Below are 19,391 nucleotides of genomic sequence, written 5' to 3'. Positions count from 1 at the left end.
TGGGAATTAGTTTTTGGCAATAGTCAGCAACTGGAAGAATCTAGCTTTCAAAGCATTAAGAATTCATAATTTGAGCTTACAGAATAAAAAAGATGTGATAATGCACGACATTTTTCTTGAAGGAAAATAAGCCTCATATTTATCCCTAACGCATATAATTTGCTCACAAACCTGTTGGCACCTATCCCATTAGTGTGCTCTTAGTGTTGATCTTCAAGGATTCAATTTTTTTTCCACCTATATAGCTGAGGATTTTCGTGAAAATTGTCTCCTACCCACCTGACCATGCTCACTTGCTATCCGTGAAATCCGCATCGATAACATCACCGTTATCAGACTCCTCGGGCGATGTTCCTGCAGACTCGCCATCAGCTCCAGGAGTTGGACCAGCACCAGCTGCACCTGGTTGGTTATACAGTGACTGGCCAAGCTGCATCACCTCCTGGTTCAACGCAGCCATTGTGTCCTTCATGCCCTGAGTCGATTCACTTGCAACTGCATCTTTGAGATCCTTAAGCTTGGCTTCGACCTTCTCCTTGACAGCAGCAGGTACCTTGTCACCAAGCTCCTTCAGTTGCTTTTCCGTCTGATAAATCACAGATTCGGACTGGTTCTTCGTGTCGATGGCATCCCTCTTCTCCTTGTCCTCTTTTGCGAACTTCTCAGCTTCCTTCACCATTCTTTCTACCTGCATAAATTCATATAATACAGTTGACTAAAACTGGAAAACGAAATCTCAAAATTCTTTGGATCATTTCTACTTGATCAATAGAGAATCTCAAATATGAAAAAATAGATGAAAATCTCACCTCATCGCTAGGCAAGGTACTAGCACCAGTGATGGTGATGTCTTGTTTCTTTCCAGTGCCCTTGTCGACAGCAGTTACAGACAGCATTCCATTGGCATCAATGTCGAACTTGACTTCAATCTGTGGCACTCCTCGTGGTGCTGGAGGGATTCCATCAAGACGGAAACTGCCAAGTGACTTGTTGTCCCTCACAAATTCTCTCTCTCCCTGTAGAACATTTATCTCGACGCTTGTCTGACCATCTGCTGCTGTGGAAAACACTTCCGATTTGGATGTCGGAAGTGTTGTGTTCCTCGGAATGATTTTTGTCATCACCCCGCCCAACGTTTCCAAACCAAGAGATAGTGGTGTGACATCAAGGAGGACAATGTCACTGACATCGCCAGACAGCACTCCTGCCTGAAAACAAAAGAGCAAAAGCCAATAATGAGAAAATATTCATGTGCTTCAGGCATTGGAATCTGCTCGCAAATGCACCTCAAGTCAATGCTGAATGTCTTAGCTACAAGCCAATAACAAGCAAGCTAACGACCCCACCACAAAAGACAAGTGTTGCTCCAAAATTGTTTCGTGCAAATTTGTGTGCACAGTGTAAATGAAAATATCAGAAGCAGCAAAGAACTTCCGCAAAACATTAAGCCAAAGATTTTACTAGTTATGAACTCAGATACATATAAAAATATATACTCCACTGACTCATCTTAAGCATCGGATTTCTCTAGTTGTAATTATTGTTCTGTCATAGTGAATATAAACCTTTGCATACTAGGAGAGCTCTTATAAGTTTCAAGGACAAGAACTTGACTCGCAGGCACCAATTTGCCACATTTAAAAATGAAAAATACACATAAGAGAATAAATTTAAAATAACTATTTGCATGATTAATAATAATGGTTTTGGAAGCCAAACCTGAACTGCAGCACCAAGAGCGACAACCTCATCAGGATTGACAGTGACATTAGGATCCTTTCCAGTCATCTTCTTCACAAGTTCCTGTACTGCTGGGATACGGGTTGACCCACCAACAAGGATTACCTCATCTATGTCCTTAAATGAGAGTTTTGCATCTTTCAAGGAATTGTCAACAGGTGTTCTAAGCCTGGTATGACAATCAATACAAGTAGAACAAAGATTAAATAAGTTCTAAGTAAAAACCAAAATGAAACAGACATGTTACAATAAAACTAAGATATATCCAAACTCAGCAGAATTTTGATTTGTCCTTTCCTGTCTCATAAGAAACACAAACTGGCACATTGCTGATCAGGGAATATCAAGAAATAAGGTTTTGGCATACCTGTCCAGAAGATCTGAACAAAGTTCCTCAAATTTCGCCCTTGTAATTGTGGTCTCTATATGCTTAGGACCATCAGCAGTGGCGGTGATAAATGGTAAACTAGCAAAAGATTAAGCGTGCAATCAACTTAGAAAGATCAACTCTAAAGACAGTGAGATAAAATAAAAAATGACAAGATACACCAACCTAATGTTTGTTTGAGTCAAGGATGACAATTCCATCTTAGCTTTTTCAGCTGTTTCAGTCAGCCTCTGAAGGGCTTGTTTGTCTTTCAACAGATCAATTCCTTCGTCTCTCTTAAAGTCAGCGGCAAGCCAGTCAACAACTCTCTGATCAACATAAATATTGTTTTAGCATTTTAGCAATTTAGTAAGAAGAATATGTATGATATTCTATGGCCTAATGCAGTAAAGTTGGTAGACATTCATTTTCTACTAGTCATGTAGAGCTTGATATCTCTTTATAACAGTTGCCAGACCCTATGGATCCATTTACCAAGGTGGAGTACATGATTATTATGAATCATAACATAATTTAATGAGCATGTCCACTGGCTTCTAACATCACTGACAGCATCCAGCCTGAATGCGCAAATGCCATCCACCTGGATTCAGCTCCACTCCATGGAATCGTTGAGCAAGATCTTGATGAGAGGGATGAAACATCGTCTTCTAATACGACAATCTGACAAGAAGATTGGAATGATATAGTGTCGATAGTAATGCAACTACTAATGGTGGCAATGATTGTGAAGTTGAACTAGGTGGTGGTGAAAATATTCCCTCAACTCGAACATTTGTGCCCTAGACACGTGAGCAACGTTGCTTGCATGCAACCAAGGATGATGATCATGGTGCTAGACATATTAAGAGCCAATAGCAACGAACTCAATAAAAAGGTGGTAGACGAAATGAAGTTCATACTTATTGAAATATGCAGGAGAGTTTAGCAGCATTATGTTCAAAGTTTGTCACACTCTCCACCTTTTATTATAGCTTTCATAGATCATATGGTGATCCATTATCTCATAGCTTAATGGCATATGCATGTCCTTATCATTTGCCTATATTAGTTTCAATTCCAATGGTGTTAATCCAACTCCCAGTAGTGAATCAAGAAATATTGATGAACACGTCGAAATCAATGTCAATGCCATAGGAGAGCTATTTCATTTAGATCTTAAAAATTCATGGGTTGAACTCACATGAATGCTATAGGAACCGATGCTCCCATCTAATGCACAATATCACTACTTTTGATATATTAGTAAGTTGGTCGAGATTCATATAATAATTAGTAGAGTAGCCTATTGTTCTAAAAAAATTAATGGAAATAATTTTTTAAATTGGCATAGACTTACATTTGAAAGTAAATAAGAGTCAGAATTGTATCGGCATAACATGATATAGTATCAAAACAATATTATTTTGGTTATAGACCTAAATATCAATACGGCTCAAAATTTTAAACTTTGCGCTATCAAGTAATGTCATTATAAGGAAACATGTGTAATAAACATAATTCAATCGTATAAACTTTAAAACTTAGCTCAAGCATCATATAGTACAGAAGGAAAACAATACAACTGTGTTTAACATTAATGATCAAACACCAACCAAACGAATGGGTAAAACAGTTGGAATAAACAAACATCGCAGCTGCATTTACAAGATATTCAAATATTTTTGTTAGCAAAATCAATTGCAAATAAGCACATATAGTTCACCTACTAAACTACTAAACAAGAAAATGACAAGTGCCTCTGCCAGGTTCTGCATTGACGCGCAAGCATTAAGAGGAAAACACATTTCATGTATAAATATTAAAATGCAAAGTTTAACATATTGAGAAACCAACCTTATCAAAGTCATCACCACCGAGATGTGTGTCCCCAGATGTTGATAGCACTTCAAAAACACCATCTCCAACCTCAAGAACTGCAATATAGAGGATTAAACAATGACTTTATAAGCTGAGAGTGAGAAGTGAGTAAGCAGTGAATAAGGGAAAAAAATACTAATGGTAATCGACAGTGATGACAAAAAAATTTTAGACTAGAAAAGAATAGCAACACATACAAAGTAGATTGTTAAGAAGCTACTTTCATGCATGCTTTTTTAAAACCTTTATCATGATCTCCTTATGTCATGAAGCATAACCTATACGAAACTAAGGTAGATTGTCTATTCAATAAATAGTTTCATAAGTATGAACACACTGTTACTGCTCCATGCCTGCTAAATCATCCAAATCAATTTTTAACCAGTTTTCATCTATCTATTCCTATTAATCTCATGCAATACAACTAAGTGTCATATGCTTGTTAACAAAGAAACTTTGTGAATAAATAGTGAGGATAGAGTATTAAGTGCTATGTGATTTGAGTTTCTGTTCATAGATTAACAACTAAATTTCCAACTATCGAACCCCTGCAACATACAATTAGGTATGGTCCAGTCAATCAAAGGCAAATTTTTGCAGCCAACCACAATAAGAACTACCAAATATACTGCCATCTTTAACATTCAAAGCATATTCATCTCAATAATGTAACAAAGGCATTCTATGCCTTTAAATTTATAAGATAATGGAACAAATTTCAAACTACTAAATAATGTGTTTGATCTGAATTTTACAAAAGTTGAAATCAATGATGTGAGACTCACAAGATGCTTGTGCATAAATGTACATTCAAAATTACCTCTTAACATCAGAAGAATTCAAATCCCAAAGATATTACTGAACTCTATTTTTTTCTGTTATAATGAACACTATAGTTCTTCGAACTATTTAACATAGACATAAAGTGCAAACTACCAACATATCCATACTGAACTGGACGATTGAAATGCCCTAGGGTCTTAGTAATCTGAAATTACAAATAACATCTGAAAATGAAATTGGTTAGATAAGATAATTACAAAAATAAATAAACATCAGTAAGCCTGTTTACCTGAAACATCGAAAGTGCCACCTCCCAAATCAAATACCAGAATAGTTTCATTATTTTTCTTTTCAAACCCATATGCCAATGATGCAGCTGTTGGCTCATTAATGATACGAAGGACTTCTAAACCAGCAATACGGCCAGCATCCTTTGTAGCTGTCCTTTGAGAATCATTGAAGTAAGCAGGAACAGTTACCACCGCTTTCGTAACTTTATCATTCAAAAACTTGGAAGCATCATCCACGAGCTTTCTCAAAACCTGAAGAACAGGGAAAAAAAGTTTTCAACAATCAAGGCAAAAATAATGCAGCCAAGCCAAAGCTTAGCAATCAGAACTGTGACAACATTAGTTATGGAATTTAACTTAACCACAAATATTTGCAACAAAGGTCCAACAATTCAACAAGCCATCATGACAGTTTTTATATTATTTTTTTTATAGTAAAATGATTCTCAATAATATGGTCACTTTAATCACTAGCTACTAAACAATTAGGGAAGGGAAACAAGTTGCGGCCACTGTTATGTCAGTGGACTGAAACTCAAGCTAGCAAACTTCTCATAAAAAAACTTTAAACTAAATAGCTCCCACGGCATACTACTAAACGAAATAGACCCTCAAAGCAAGATAAAATGAATTACCTGAGCTGAGATCTCTTCAGCAGCAAACTGTTTCCCGATGGCAGGGCAATCGAGCTTGACATTTCCATTCTCGTCTCTCAGAACCCGATAAGAGACTTGCTTCAACTCCTCGTCCACTTCTGACATCTTCCGTCCGATGAACCGCTTCACCGAAAAGAATGTATTCTCAGGGTTGACCACGGCCTGCCGTTTGGCAATTTGCCCCACCAACCTGTCGCCGTTCCTCGTGTAGGCCACCACCGAGGGCGTGGTTCGCTGTCCCTCGGCGTTGGTCACGATCGTCGGCTTCCCTCCCTCCATGGCAGCAACGGCGGAGTTAGTGGTGCCGAGATCGATCCCGACCACCTTCTCGCACGCCACCCGCAGGGGCTTATAACCGGAGCCATGGCTCCGGCGTCCCGAAACAATCCGAGCGCCGCTAGGTCGGCGAAGGCCGAAGAAGAGAGAATTGGAAGCGGCAAAGCGAGAGGACGGCAACTTAGAAGAAGGGAAGGCGCCGGAAGAGCCGAGGACGTGGATTTGCGCCGACGAGGTCGCCATGGACGATCGAATAAGCCTACGAACCCAGAAGACGCAAACCCTAATCCAAGGCTAGCGGGCCGGTGGTAGCGCAGCGGCGCAGGGAGACCTCCGCTGTGTGTTAGAGTGGGCTGTCAAAGGGATAAGACGACGGTTTTATGGGGGCGTCGACTCCTGGAAGATTCTCGAATTTGAAGACGATTCGAGTGGACGGTGGATGAAAGAGAAGCAACGGAATCCAACGGCGAATAAAAACTCGCGGAACTAAGGCAGAAAGACACGTGGTCGGTGGTGATAGGCCTCGTGCTTTTATTAACTCCATACATGATGCATACCAATTTCAATAGACAGGGAAGGAATTTTTCTAATGCGAGAAAGATATTTTAATGGCAATAATAATAATGAGTTTGGTCAAGTCCACTTTGCTCTGTTGACAAGTCAAAGCAAACTTTATTTCACTATTATTCGTACTTGGGAACAAATATTTTATATTATTATTATAAATTCTATTGTACTTTAAAAAAATAATTCAAATCTAATAAAACAAGACTCATCAATCAAGTTAATAAATCCACATGAATAGCAAATTGTCTTAATATTATATTTCCATACACTTGTTTAGATTGTAGTGATGCCCAACAATTATGGGAATGTAACTTGGTCAAAGTGAGTAGGCTACATGGCACATCACAATGTATTGGGTCAAACTACCATAAGGGCAAGGAAAGCATTGATGAACAATGAGGAGGAGACTTGAGATTAAGCAGAAAATTAAATTGCAAGTTCATTAATCTAAATAGATCTATTAAGGACAAGATTAAGACTGGACCAAGCATATTTATTGAAACAAGCATCCTAGAAACCGAAAACTAAAGCAAGAATCAGCAATAAATTGAGTAATAGTGAGGCTATGTGATTTTGAATTTAAGATAAGATAAAAGACTCTTTGCTCCTAATTTGCTAGGATTCAAGCAAGAATCAGCAAAAAGAATGGTTAGATCAGCCAAGTTTTTTAAAGTAGCTAATTTAAGCAAATGTCAAGGTATTCTATCCATTTTTTTTCTCTGATTGACCAAATTTCAATTAGTTCCATCTATTCAAAGAGATTACTTGACCAATCTCACAATAAATTCAGTGATATAGTGAGGCTATGTGATTCTAAGATATGATACAGACTCTTTGATCCCATTTCGCTAGCATTCAAACAAGAATAAGCAAAAAAAAAAAGAAGGCTAGATCAGCCAAGTTTTTTAAAGTAGCTAATCAAGCAAATGCCAAGATATTCTATCCATTTTTTCTCTGATTGACCAAATTTCAATTAGTTCCTTCCATTTCCCAATGGATTCCACTCATTTTAGATAATTTCTTGAAACTTTAGTTTGTTAAACTAACTAACAAAACTTTATGAGATGAATGATTACTGAAAAAATATGAAATCATCCTATATTTGCATGGCTTGAACTCGACTGATCCATACTTCTTCAGCTTCCTTGGACGATCTTTGCATAATTCACAAGAACTTGACTTCCATAGAGAATAATAATTAACAGAAACTATAAAAAATGTTGTTCAGTAGAAATATAGCATTCATGGTACTAGCTCTCCAAGATCCACAAGTGGGCCAAATTAAGGAAATTAAAACAGTAATAATCTGTGTTTTGGACAGGAAACTCACACTACAATTTTACTGGAAAAAGTATATTTGTCTCAGGCATCATAGTGCTATCTGTAGAAGCTGTTGTGCACCAGAACTTGGACACCAACTCAAAATGAGAGACTCGATGTAGAGATGGAAAAACTAGGAAATTTTTTTCCATCTCTTCATTTCCTCTAGTAGAAAACAAGCTTTTAAGGTCAATAATCATATGAGACTGAAAATTTTGATTTAGGTATGTATATCAATGCAAGTTTTCATCCACACCAAAGTGTTAAATCCCAATATTTGAGAATTTATTTGTACTAATATCAACTATATTTAACAAATTAATAAATTCTAAAGAATTTCAAGGCCCATGAAACAATCTTTACTAACTAATATGCATATGATAAAAGGTGTCCAGTATACATATATAGCAGCAGCATCTTGATTTGTTGTCCAGATTAGTAAAATCCTAAGCCAATGACATGATGTTGGTCTAATACAAGTAAGATGACAAGACTTGTCATCTTCATTTCATGAATCCTGCAGAGTGATATGCTTGTTCAAGCAATTGCAATCTCAACATACATTTAAACAAAATAATTTGCCCAGTTTTAAGGCTATTGCTTTTCCTATACCTCTGGATGCTCCAGCAACAATGACAACAGGTGCTTCTAACTTTTGAGCCTCTGCAGTAATGGGCTGTTCAACTACTGCAACATGAGTTCTTACACCTGCATAACCAATCAGCTAGCGTACAGATCATTAATGGGATACTTAAATTTTTAAGTAGTTGACACTAAATTATCAATGGACCGGCCCCATGCTTAGCACAGCCTGGACCAATTTGAGCCATTGTAGCACATTGATCTAATGTTTTACTTCTTGGGTGGCACACTCGCTAATTTGTCCTATGAATGAAGAATAAAAAAAGTTGATTAGGTTCATAATCCGAGTCGAAAGTAATTGAGATCATATGGACTATATGACATAGCACCAAAATAGAACCATCAAACCACCAAGAACTTAGAGAAGTCACCAAAATTGAAGCATCAAACCGCTAAAGGGGAGGAACTCTCAAATCTCAATTCAATGGATTGAAAGAAATAACTTTATTCAATTGGTTGACAAGCATCTTGTTGACGAGTAGCTCATATTTGGATGAAGGGATATCATGGAAGAAAAATCTGTTAAGATTTTTCGTAATAAAATTCTGTTAAGATTTTATATAACAGAATTTTGTTATGTTTTTCATAACAAATTCTGTTACTATTTTATCGGGTCTGGGGGGTTTAGCAGTATTTATAGGGATCATTGTAAACTCATTGTAGATCAGACAACACAAGAATCATTAGATGTGATTCTCTTGTGTAGAAGAGAATTCTAATAAAGCTTCGGCCGTTTTGTGAAGTAGGCAAGTCGCCGAACCACGGTAACTCTTTTTCTTTCTCTTCTTCTTCTCCTTCCTGGTGTTTGCTCTCTTTTGTGCGTCTTTGTCTTGTTGTTCCGCGCGATCTCTTTTCTCTATTCCTCTTCTTCCGCGGTTCAGAAAGGTTGAGAGGTATTGCCCTCTCTTTGCACAACAATTGGTATCAGAGCTCCAGGTTTTTGGCAGATTTCTTCAACATGTCGGGGACGACTTCTGCGAAGTTTGATATGGTGAAGTTTGACGGAACCGGAAACTTTGGATTATGGCAGAGAAGGGTCAAGGACTTGTTGGTGCAACAAGGCATGGTGAAGGCGCTAGGAGAAAGAAAACCGGAAAGCATGGAGAAATCAGATTGGGAAGAACTTCAGGCGAAGGCAGTAGCAACAATCAGGCTTTGTCTTACGGATGACGTGATGTACCATGTCATGGACGAGGAGTCACCGGTGACAGTTTGGCAAAAGCTGGAAAGCCGGTACATGTCAAAATCATTGACAAACAAGCTGTATCTCAAGCAGAAATTATTCGGGCTGAAGATGATAGAAGGAACCGATCTGAGCCAGCACATCAACGTATTCAATCAGATTGTAAGTGATCTGAAGCGGATTGATGTGAAGATCGAAGACGAAGACAAGGCGCTGATGTTGTTGAATTCTCTACCTTCATCTCCTACGTACGAGAATTTGGTTACTACTTTGATGTGGGGTAAGGAAACTCTCAAATTGGAGGAGATCACAAGTGCGTTGCTAGGTTTTCACCAAAGGAAGAAAACAAGCGATGAAATTTCTCAAGGAGAAGGACTTGTGGTAAATAGCAACCAAGAGCGTGGTAGGAGCAAATCTCGACATGGATATGACAACAACAACAAGACTCGTTCTAAGTCGAGAAGGAAGAAGGTGATCACGTGCTACAAATGTGGAGGTAAAGGTCATATCAAGAGAAATTGTCCAGAGATAAAGAAATATGTTGCAGAGAACAAAAGTAGTTCAGCAAAGTCTGCAAACATAGTTGAAGAAGAAAATTCAGAAAGCGGTGATGGAGATATGCTATCAGTTATGTCAAGTTCGGAGCAGCTGGCGGATGCATGGATTTTAGACTCTGCATGTTCATATCACATGACTCCAAACAAGGATTGGTTTGACACTTATAGGGCAGTGGATTCTGGTTCAGTGTTGATGGGAAACGATGCATCATGCAAGGTTATTGGCATAGGGAATGTCAGAATCAAGATGTTTGATGGTGTGATCAGAACTTTATGTGATGTCAGATATATACCAGAGCTAAGGAAGAACTTGATCTCACTAGGCACACTGGATGGTATTGGTTGTAATTACAAATCAGTGAGCGGGGTGATGAAAGTCAGCAAGGGAGCTCTGACGGTAATGAAAGGACAAAAGGTAGCAGGAAACATCTACAAGTTGATAGGGACTACAGTTGTAGGTGGAGTCGCCTCGGTGGAGTCTGAATCAGACAGTATTGTCTTGTGGCATATGCGGCTAGGGTATATGGGTGAACGTGGGATGCTAGAACCTCATAAGAGAAATTTGTTGAAGGGTGTCAAGACATGCAAGCTTAAATTATGTAAATTATGTGTTTTTGGGAAACAGAGCAAAGTGCAATTCAAGACAACAGCAAACAAGACGATGGGGATTCTGGACTACATACATACAGATCTCTGGGGACCAGCCAGTGTAGCATCACATGGAGGACACTTGTATTTTGTAAATTTTACTGATAATTTCTCACGAAAGGTCTGGGTATACTTTATGCATCACAAGTCGGAAACTTTTGCAAAGTTTAGATTGTGGAAAACTGAAATGGAGAACTAGACCGGAAGGAAGATCAAATGTCTTACGTCAGATAATGGGATCAAGCACACAGATTTAAAGTTTCAAGAATTTTATGAGCAGCATGGGATAATGAGGCGTTTCTCGGTTCGCAGGACACCTCAGCAGAACATCTCAGCAGAACAGGATAGCGGAAAGGTTGAACAGGACAATCATTGAGAAGGCAAGATGTCTCAGGTTGAATGTAGGGCTTGCAAAGAATTTCTGGGCGGAAGCAGTTAACATGGCATGTTATCTCATTAATAGATCACCAAGGGCAGCACTAGAAGGCAAAGTATGGAAGTATGGACAGGGAATCAAGTAGAATACTCTCATCTTGAGTTTTTGGATGTCCACCTTATATGCACATATCTAGTGAGGAAAGATCAAAGCTGGATGCAAAGTCAAAGCAATGCATTTTTCAGGCTATCAGAAAGGAGTTAAAGGCTTCAAGCTTTGGGATCCTAAGGCAAACAAGGTGGTGATCAGCAGAGATGTGGTATTTGACGAGAAAGCTATGTTACAACGTACTCGGGAAGAAGGAAAGGAAACACCACAAAGCAACAAAAGAAAGATATTGTGCAGGTGGAGCTAGAGACTCATGACTGATGATTCTAGCTCAGAGCACATGGAGCATCGCACTATAGCTAGTGGTAGAACGAGACGAGTCGTAAAACCACCCACTAGATACGGATTCGAAGACTTGGTATCTTATGCACTTACCACTAGTAGCGGAGACCCTACATCTTTTCAGGAGGCAATACATAGCTCCGAAAAGGACAGGTGGACGAGTGCTATGGCGGAGGAGATGGAGTCGTTGCATAAGAACCAAACGTGGGATCTAGTGGAACTTCCGAAGGAGAGAAAGCTATAGGGTGCAAGTGGATATTCAAGAAGAAAGAAGCAATGTCGAGGGAGAAGAAGTGAAGTTTAAGGCTCGGTTGGTAGCAAAGGGGTATTCACAAAGAAAGGGGATTGACTATGAAGAAATTTTCTCTCCAGTGGTAAGACATACGTCAATTAGAGCGGTATTGGCTTTGGTGGCACATCACGATTTGTATTTGGAGCAAATGGATGTGAAGACGGCATTTCTTCATGGAAATTTGGTGGAGCAGAGTTTTATGTCACAACGTGAGGGGGTTAGTCAGTCGGGACAAGAGCAGGTGGTGTGGGGGGTGAAGAAATCGCTCTATGTGCTGAAACAATCTCCTAGGCAATGGTACAAACGTTTTGATTCATACATGATTCAAAACGGATATAGGAGATGCGAGTATGACTGCTGCATATATGTGAAGGGCCTTGAAGATGAATCACTGATTTTCTTACTACTATACGTAGATGACATGCTCATTGTTGCGAAGAAGATGAGAGAGGTTGACAAATTGAAGAGACTACTGAGCAAGGAATTTGACATGAAAGATTTGGGAGAGGCCAAGAAGATTCTTGGGATGGAGATTCACAGGAATAGAGTTGCAGGGAGATTATGGTTGTCTCAACGTAGCTATGTGGAGAAGGTGTTGGATAGGTTCAACATGAAGAATGCAAAGTCGGTGAGCACACCCCTGGCGCATCACTTCAAGTTATCCAGTACACAGTGTCCAAAGACGGATGACGAGATCCAAGAGATGTCAAAGGTTCCTTATGCCAGTGCAGTTGGTTGTCTGATGTATGCCATGGTTTGCACGAGACCAGATTTGGCACAAACAGTTAGTATGGTAAGCAAGTTTCTCTCAAATCCTGGTCGACCACATTGGGATGCAGTGAAATGGATTTTCAGATACTTGAGAAATACAACTAATTATGGCATCATGTTCAGTAGACAACCGGAAGATCCTTTAGTTGCTGGGTACGTAGATGCAGACTATGCAGGAGATTTAGATAACAGGAGGTCTACTACAGGATACGTATTCACTGTGGCAGGAGGACCTATTTGTTGGAAATCTATGATACAATCTATTGTTGCATTGTCTACTACGGAATCCGAATACATGGCAGCAGCTGAAGCAGCGAAGGAAGCTTTATGGCTTACAGGGTTGGTCAGAGAACTGGGTGTTCAGCAAGGTGGAGTCAAGTTGTTATGCGATAGTCAGAGTGCTATCTATTTGGCGAAGAATCAAGTGTATCATGCGAGAACCAAACACATTGATGTGAGGTTTCACAAGATCAGAGAGTTGATTGCTTCCGGGGAAATTCAACTTGAGAAGGTTCACACTGCAGACAATGCTGCAGATATGCTGACAAAGCCAGTGACCACAGAGAAGTTTAAGCATTGCTTGAACTTGATCCATATCTCTAGATGCTAGAGGAAGGAAGCCCAGACCCAGAGATCCAGATGGAGTTTTGTCCAGATATTCGTATTCTTCGAAGGGGTGAATATTCGCCAAGGTGGAGATTGTTGTGAGTGGCTCATATTTGGATGAAGGATATCATGGAAGTCATGAAGAAATAAAATTCTGTTAAGATTTTATATAACAGAATTTTGTTATGTTTTTCATAACAAATTCTGTTACGATTTTACCGGGTCTGGGGGGTTTAGCAGTATTTATAGGGATCATTGTAAACCCATTGTAGATCAGACAACACAAGAATCATTAGATGTGATTCTCTTGTGTAGAAGAGAATTCTAATAAAGCTTCGGCCGTTTTGTGGAGTAGGCAAGTCGCCGAACCACGGTAACTCTTTTTCTTTCTCTTCTTCTTCTCCTTCCTGGTGTTTGCTCTCTTTTGTGCGTCTTTGTCTTGTTGTTCCGCGCGATCTCTTTTCTCTATTCCTCTTCTTCCGCGGTTCAGAAAGGTTGAGAGGTATTGCCCTCTCTTTGCACAACACATCTATTAAAGGAGACATCTCAAGTAATTTGCGATATTTTAAGTTAGATTTCTTCCATTACTAGTTCATGATATTTGCTTTGCATAGTTTCTTTTTCTGAATAACACAAATGAGTTAAATTTGTGAGCCTAAGTTTGGTCAATATCAAGTTCATTAATTATCTTCAAAAGGAGTTCAGTAAATAGAAGGTTTTTCTAAAATTGCATTGCTAAGGAGCTCATTTACAGTGACATTGGAGGGTTTTTTTTTTAAAAAATTGTAATAAGAGAGTTATTTTATTAAGTTGATTATTGGGAGCTTTATTTAACCACAACTCTTTCATTTTAGTTCCAAGTTGATGGATTGTAAGTGAACTAGGTCTTTGGATGTTACCTTCGAGTTTAACTTCAAGAAATTTATTGTCTTTACATGTTAGGCCCGTCTATTAAAATTTAGTAGAATATATTTTTTCGTTAATTGTCATTTTATTCCATGTCACTGAGTATCTTGTCCTTTGTCTTTTCTTTTCATTTCATGTTAATGTGTAATGGGTTTTTGTCCTTCTTAGATTAACAGCCTCCACATATCGCTAATAATTTTTAGTGGATCCATTAAAAGTGAATTTACCGAATTGTAAGCATTCAGTAGCTGGCATATTATGTCTTAAAATACTTTTCAATATCATCTGAGCATTCAAGAAATTCATTAAGGTCCATTCTACCAACAAAAAGAGGGGCATTTGTCCTAAACACATTTGGTCACAACAATTATTATTTTCAAAAAAAATCATCTGTAGATATGACATAATTTGAGCGTCATGGAATTATAAATGTATAAATAATTATTTAGGTCGTTTGTTATAGTTCTCATGAAATTAAGCTTATTGTTCAGATTAATGTAGTTTGGCTGATATCACTTACTCATAAAATCTACTATGTCTTATGTATTCAGTGGTAAGTTGGGCAATTCTTATTGATATGTCAATCTAAGTATTGACAACAAATGATAATTATAAAATAAAAGGAATATGATAAATTAAATGCAATGCAAAAAGGCATTATAAATAATAATTATACTTATAATAGTATATATATTTTCATATGATGATGACTAAACTACACAGAAATAATGTGATAGTATTTGGCTCTTTTAAATAATATAATTAAGAGTGTGTACAAATTGTGAAAACACCAATTAAATGTAGGTAATTTAAAATTACCAACTAAATAAAAAAGAAATTTTCAAAGAGGAAATGTGATTATACTTAAATGAGATGATGACAACCTTCGTCGACATTGAAATAGCTACAAGTTTTTAATTAGACCAATGGATGAACATACTTAATACTATAATTTTACATAGCTCTTGCTAGAGGGTGTTAAGGTTGACAATGAAGACAAAGCTTGCAGTGGAGATGGGGTGTATAACTAACACATAGAAGTGTTAGAGTAGGTGCCCTGCAAAGTCAACTGTTGGCTAGGATTTTATGGACTCATGTAAATAAACAATCTTTATTTTAATATAATTCAATTCAGTTTGGCATTAATTTATCTTTATACTCATGCTATATGCATAGATAAAATCCTTGAATATATTATAGTAAGATGTGGTGGTACATATGATGACCATCATGAAATACATCAATATTCACTATATATTCTAAGTTTGTTCCTAGTCAATTGGGTCGCCTAATAAACAGGGATAAAAGACTGCTTGAGCTAGAGACTAGCATCTGTGATGTAGTGTACCATGTTTCATTAGTAAGGACATAGAGATGTTCAAACATACAGATGAATGATCATATGATGAGTTCATCGAACATCCCTCACACAGACTTTCCAAGTGGTTATCATTGATCGAGTGGATAAGTCTTTGGTTGTGATTGTACACTAGTAGTCCTTATGACCTGGGACAACACTAAGACTCTATATGTTGGGGCTGCACTTTGACTCATTTACCGACTCTATTAGAGTCATCAGGTGGTGAGATTGGGTGTAGTAACGAAACATATAGGAGTCGATGTATTGTAGTCGGGGATTCACCGCACACCTACAGGTGTGGATATCTTATGTAATATATTATTTTATAGTGAATGAAGTCTCTGATCAAAGCTGTAAGATGTACTTTAGGGAAGGAGTTTTCTAATTACACATGCGATATCACTATAAGATATGTCACATGGTTGTCAAATCAATATACAATCCTCGATGTACCAATGATTGTAGATTCGACCGGGATATATGAGATGAAGGGACCGGGCTGTACGTTAACCATAATTGACTAGTTCTTGCAAGCACTATTCAGTGATACCTAGGGAATCATGGGGCGGTGCTACTAGACGCTCTTACCATGATTCGCTGGGTGTTAATCATAATTAGTTATGATGTCCCATAATTAAGGAGTTAATCATAGGATGGGGCTATTAAGGTTATGCCCAAATAAAGTGTTGGATCGAGAAGCGCTAGAGGGGGTGAATAGTGCTCGTGACTTTCACGCGTTTCAGATTCGGAAATCGTTCGAGTAAATGCAACGGAAATAGAAAAACAACACACAAACACAAGCTATTTACTTGGTTCGGAGCCTAGGGTGACTCCTACTCCAAGGCTCACGATCGTTGATCGCTTTCTGTGGGCAACAACTATATCTTGCAAATTCAGTTACAAAAGTATTACAGATTAACAGTATTAAACGTTGTACCGATAACTAAAATTGAAGATTTGAAGCTCTGGGTCGTCGGGCACTTGTAGCAACACTTCTGGGTCATCTTATTCGCAGCACACGGGAGAAGATTGATTTGCAATTCGTTGAATTAACCTACTGCTCAAATACCCCTTTTAAACAGTGTTAGAGGTGCCTCAAAACCTTTCTGAGGCGCCTCAAAGCAGCCGAGTCAGCCGCGTGGATTAGCGTTGAAAGCTTCTTCTCTTATCCTGCTTGAGGCGCCTCCAAGCCCTGGTTCAAGGCGCCTCGAGCTCCGTCTAAGGTGCCTCCAAGCTTGATGCGCAGCCTGATTCTGCCTTGCACCCGAGGTGCCTCCAATCTCCATGGAGGCGCCTCGGACACTGTTCATCCGAAGCTAGCCTTGCTCATTTGTCCCTGCAAAGCATGTTAGTTCACAAGACACACACATACCCTGCAAGACAAAATTAGCACACATAAAATATAGTAAAAGCAGTATTTGACAGTCGTCGGATTGTCCGGGTCTGACTTCGGATCTCCGACCGGAAACCCTAGGTCGACCCGACGTCTACTGTTCCCTCTGCGGGGAACGCGCCCTCACCTACTCCCCTCAGGAGAGATTACCTGATGTCAGTCTGGTCCTCCAGACCGACTGGACTTTCTGCCTAGGGTTACCACCCCCTAGGACCTAGGGTTACCTCCCCATATGATTTTTCTCCAACTAGGGCTACCACCCCCTAGGACCTAAGGTTACCCCCCTTAGGATTTTCCTCCACCTAGGGTTACCACCCCTTAGGACATAAGGTTGCCGCCCCTTAGAGTTTTTCTCCACCTAGGGTTACCGCCCATAGGACCTAAGGTTACCACCCCTTAGGATTTTCACCTGCCTAACCGCAGTTAGGACTTTCCTGAAACACTTATTCAAGTACGTTAGACAACAATTAATCTTAACTTTGAACCCTTTACCATTATCAAAACTCGGGTTCGATGGCCGGATGCTTCCTGTAGTAACATAAAGGACAAGTATAGTCTTGAATCACAAAGAATTGTGAATCCACGACTAACTGTATCCCTGAACCATTGAGGGTCACATAAGTATTGATTTTCCTATTTCCCATTGAGAAAGTCAAATTTAAGGAGTTGAATTTGGCGAATAAAGTTTGATGTGATCAAACAGTGTATTGACAAATAAAGTTTGATATGATCAAATGTTAGATTGATTTCCAATCAATAGAAAACAAGGAGAGTGGAAGAGTTCTACATAAACTCTATAAATTAGATTTATATTATTGTAATAGCGAGTAAATGTATTTATTGTGTCAACGAATCAACGATATTGGATCGTTGATATAATTACAATGGACTCACATTATTGGATTCTAGAAAAGTTCTAAAATCCAATAGACCGAGATGGAAGAGATGTTGGGCTTTGAAAATTTAAACCCAAGAAAAAAATGCAATTATAATAAATTGCATTATGAAAAAAAGATTGAAAAAAAAAGGATTTTGCTTTTCAACGTGACATGAAAAAGGAAAAGGAAAATTTGTTTTTCTTTTACCCTTATTCTCCTCTTTTCCCACTCACACATCTCCATCCACGTTTTACATTTTCTCCACTCATCCACTAAACCACGTTTTTTTTTCTTTTTTTCTTCCTTTAAGAGTGAGCAAGTGATTCTTCTTCTCATCCTTGAAAAATTTTCGGTGGCTTCTTTCGTGGTGTGAGGTGCTTGTGTACAACTTCAATTTTTGGAGAGAAATTCGAAAGCCACATAATTTCTTGAGTTTTGAAGAATTCGAACAGCAAGTTCTTCATCCTCTCCCTGGAGAAATTCAGCAAACCTTTCAAAGAAAGAAGATAGAGATCTTCTCCCTCTCTTCCATCGGAAAGTTCGATCTCCTTGTTGTTGCTTCTCCTCTTCAAGAAGTATTATTACCGTCCACCTTCTTGCAGAATTTTGGAAGGCATAGCTCCTTGTTGAGGGCTATTAGACAACCTCTTGTGAAGAGGTAATTAGGTAGCCGCTTCCTCATTTTCGAGGAAGTCATTTTGATCGTCTCGACGAAAAATGACACTTGATCTCTAGTGCGATCAAGTATTGGAAATAGGGTTGTAAATGAACCAAGCGTTCGTGAACAGGCTTGGTGTTTGGTTTGGTAAGAGCTTGTTTATGTTAGTTCAATATACATAAGATTAATTAAACAAACAAGCTTGAACAGCCCGTTAAGCTAAACAAACAAGCTTGAACACATATGTGTTCAGCTCGTTAACGTTCGTGAACAACGTTCGTGAACAATGTTCGTGAACAACGTTCGTGAACAATGTTCACGAATCATATTTATTAATAAAACTATTTTCAATATGCTAAATAAATAATAAAATAAAATAAAATAAAATAAATAAATAAATTTAAATTATCAATCTTAATAACTAATCAAACAATTAAAAGTTTCAAACAATCAAACAAGTTTGAATTGAGAGTTTGATAATATCTAAACGAACCAAGCTCAAGCCAAGTTCAAGCCAAGCTCGAATCAAGCTCAAGCTCAAGCTCAAGCCAAGCTTGAATTGAGAGCTTGATAACATCTAAATGAACCAAACTCAAGCCAAGTTCAAGCCAAGCTCGAACCAAACTCAAGCCAAGCTCAAGCCAAGCTTGAATTGAGAGCTTGATAACATCTAAACGAACCAAGCTCAAGCCAAGCTTCAAACAAGCTCAAACTCATAAAAAATAAATCAAGCCAAGTTTGAACACTCATTTCAAAAGCTTGGTTAATTTTAAGCTCGGCTCGGCTCGGCT

General features: G+C 38.5%; 1 protein-coding gene across 1 annotated transcript; it reads right to left on the bottom strand.

The window, feature by feature from the left end:
- Window positions 1-31: 31 nt before the first annotated feature.
- On the bottom strand, window positions 32-6,357 carry LOC121981551 (stromal 70 kDa heat shock-related protein, chloroplastic-like). The gene is made up of 8 exons (XM_042534136.1): window positions 5,697-6,357; window positions 5,061-5,313; window positions 3,965-4,044; window positions 2,294-2,436; window positions 2,108-2,206; window positions 1,720-1,909; window positions 810-1,208; window positions 32-688 (listed from the first exon to the last, which is right to left on the bottom strand). The coding sequence occupies exons 1-8, from the start codon at window positions 6,234-6,236 to the stop codon at window positions 290-292; spliced, it is 2,103 nt and encodes a 700-aa protein (XP_042390070.1). The 5' UTR covers window positions 6,237-6,357; the 3' UTR covers window positions 32-289.
- Window positions 6,358-19,391: the final 13,034 nt, after the last annotated feature.

Source organism: Zingiber officinale, chromosome 5A (genome assembly GCF_018446385.1).
Source record: "Zingiber officinale cultivar Zhangliang chromosome 5A, Zo_v1.1, whole genome shotgun sequence".
NCBI classification, from domain to species: domain Eukaryota; kingdom Viridiplantae; phylum Streptophyta; class Magnoliopsida; order Zingiberales; family Zingiberaceae; genus Zingiber; species Zingiber officinale.
The sequence above is the reverse complement of the archived record's forward strand: the minus strand, read 5'-3'. Positions and strand labels throughout refer to the sequence as shown.

Coding starts and splice junctions, on each gene's coding strand:
- LOC121981551 (XM_042534136.1), bottom strand. CDS start 6,236: ATGGCGACCTCGTCGGCGCAAATCCACGTCCTCGGCTCTTCCGGCGCC. Junction 5,314..5,696: donor CTGAAGAGATCTCAGCTCAG/GTAATTCATTTT, acceptor CCTGTTCTTCAG/GTTTTGAGAAAGCTCGTGGA. Junction 1,910..2,107: donor TGTTCAGATCTTCTGGACAG/GTATGCCAAAAC, acceptor TTGTCATACCAG/GCTTAGAACACCTGTTGACA.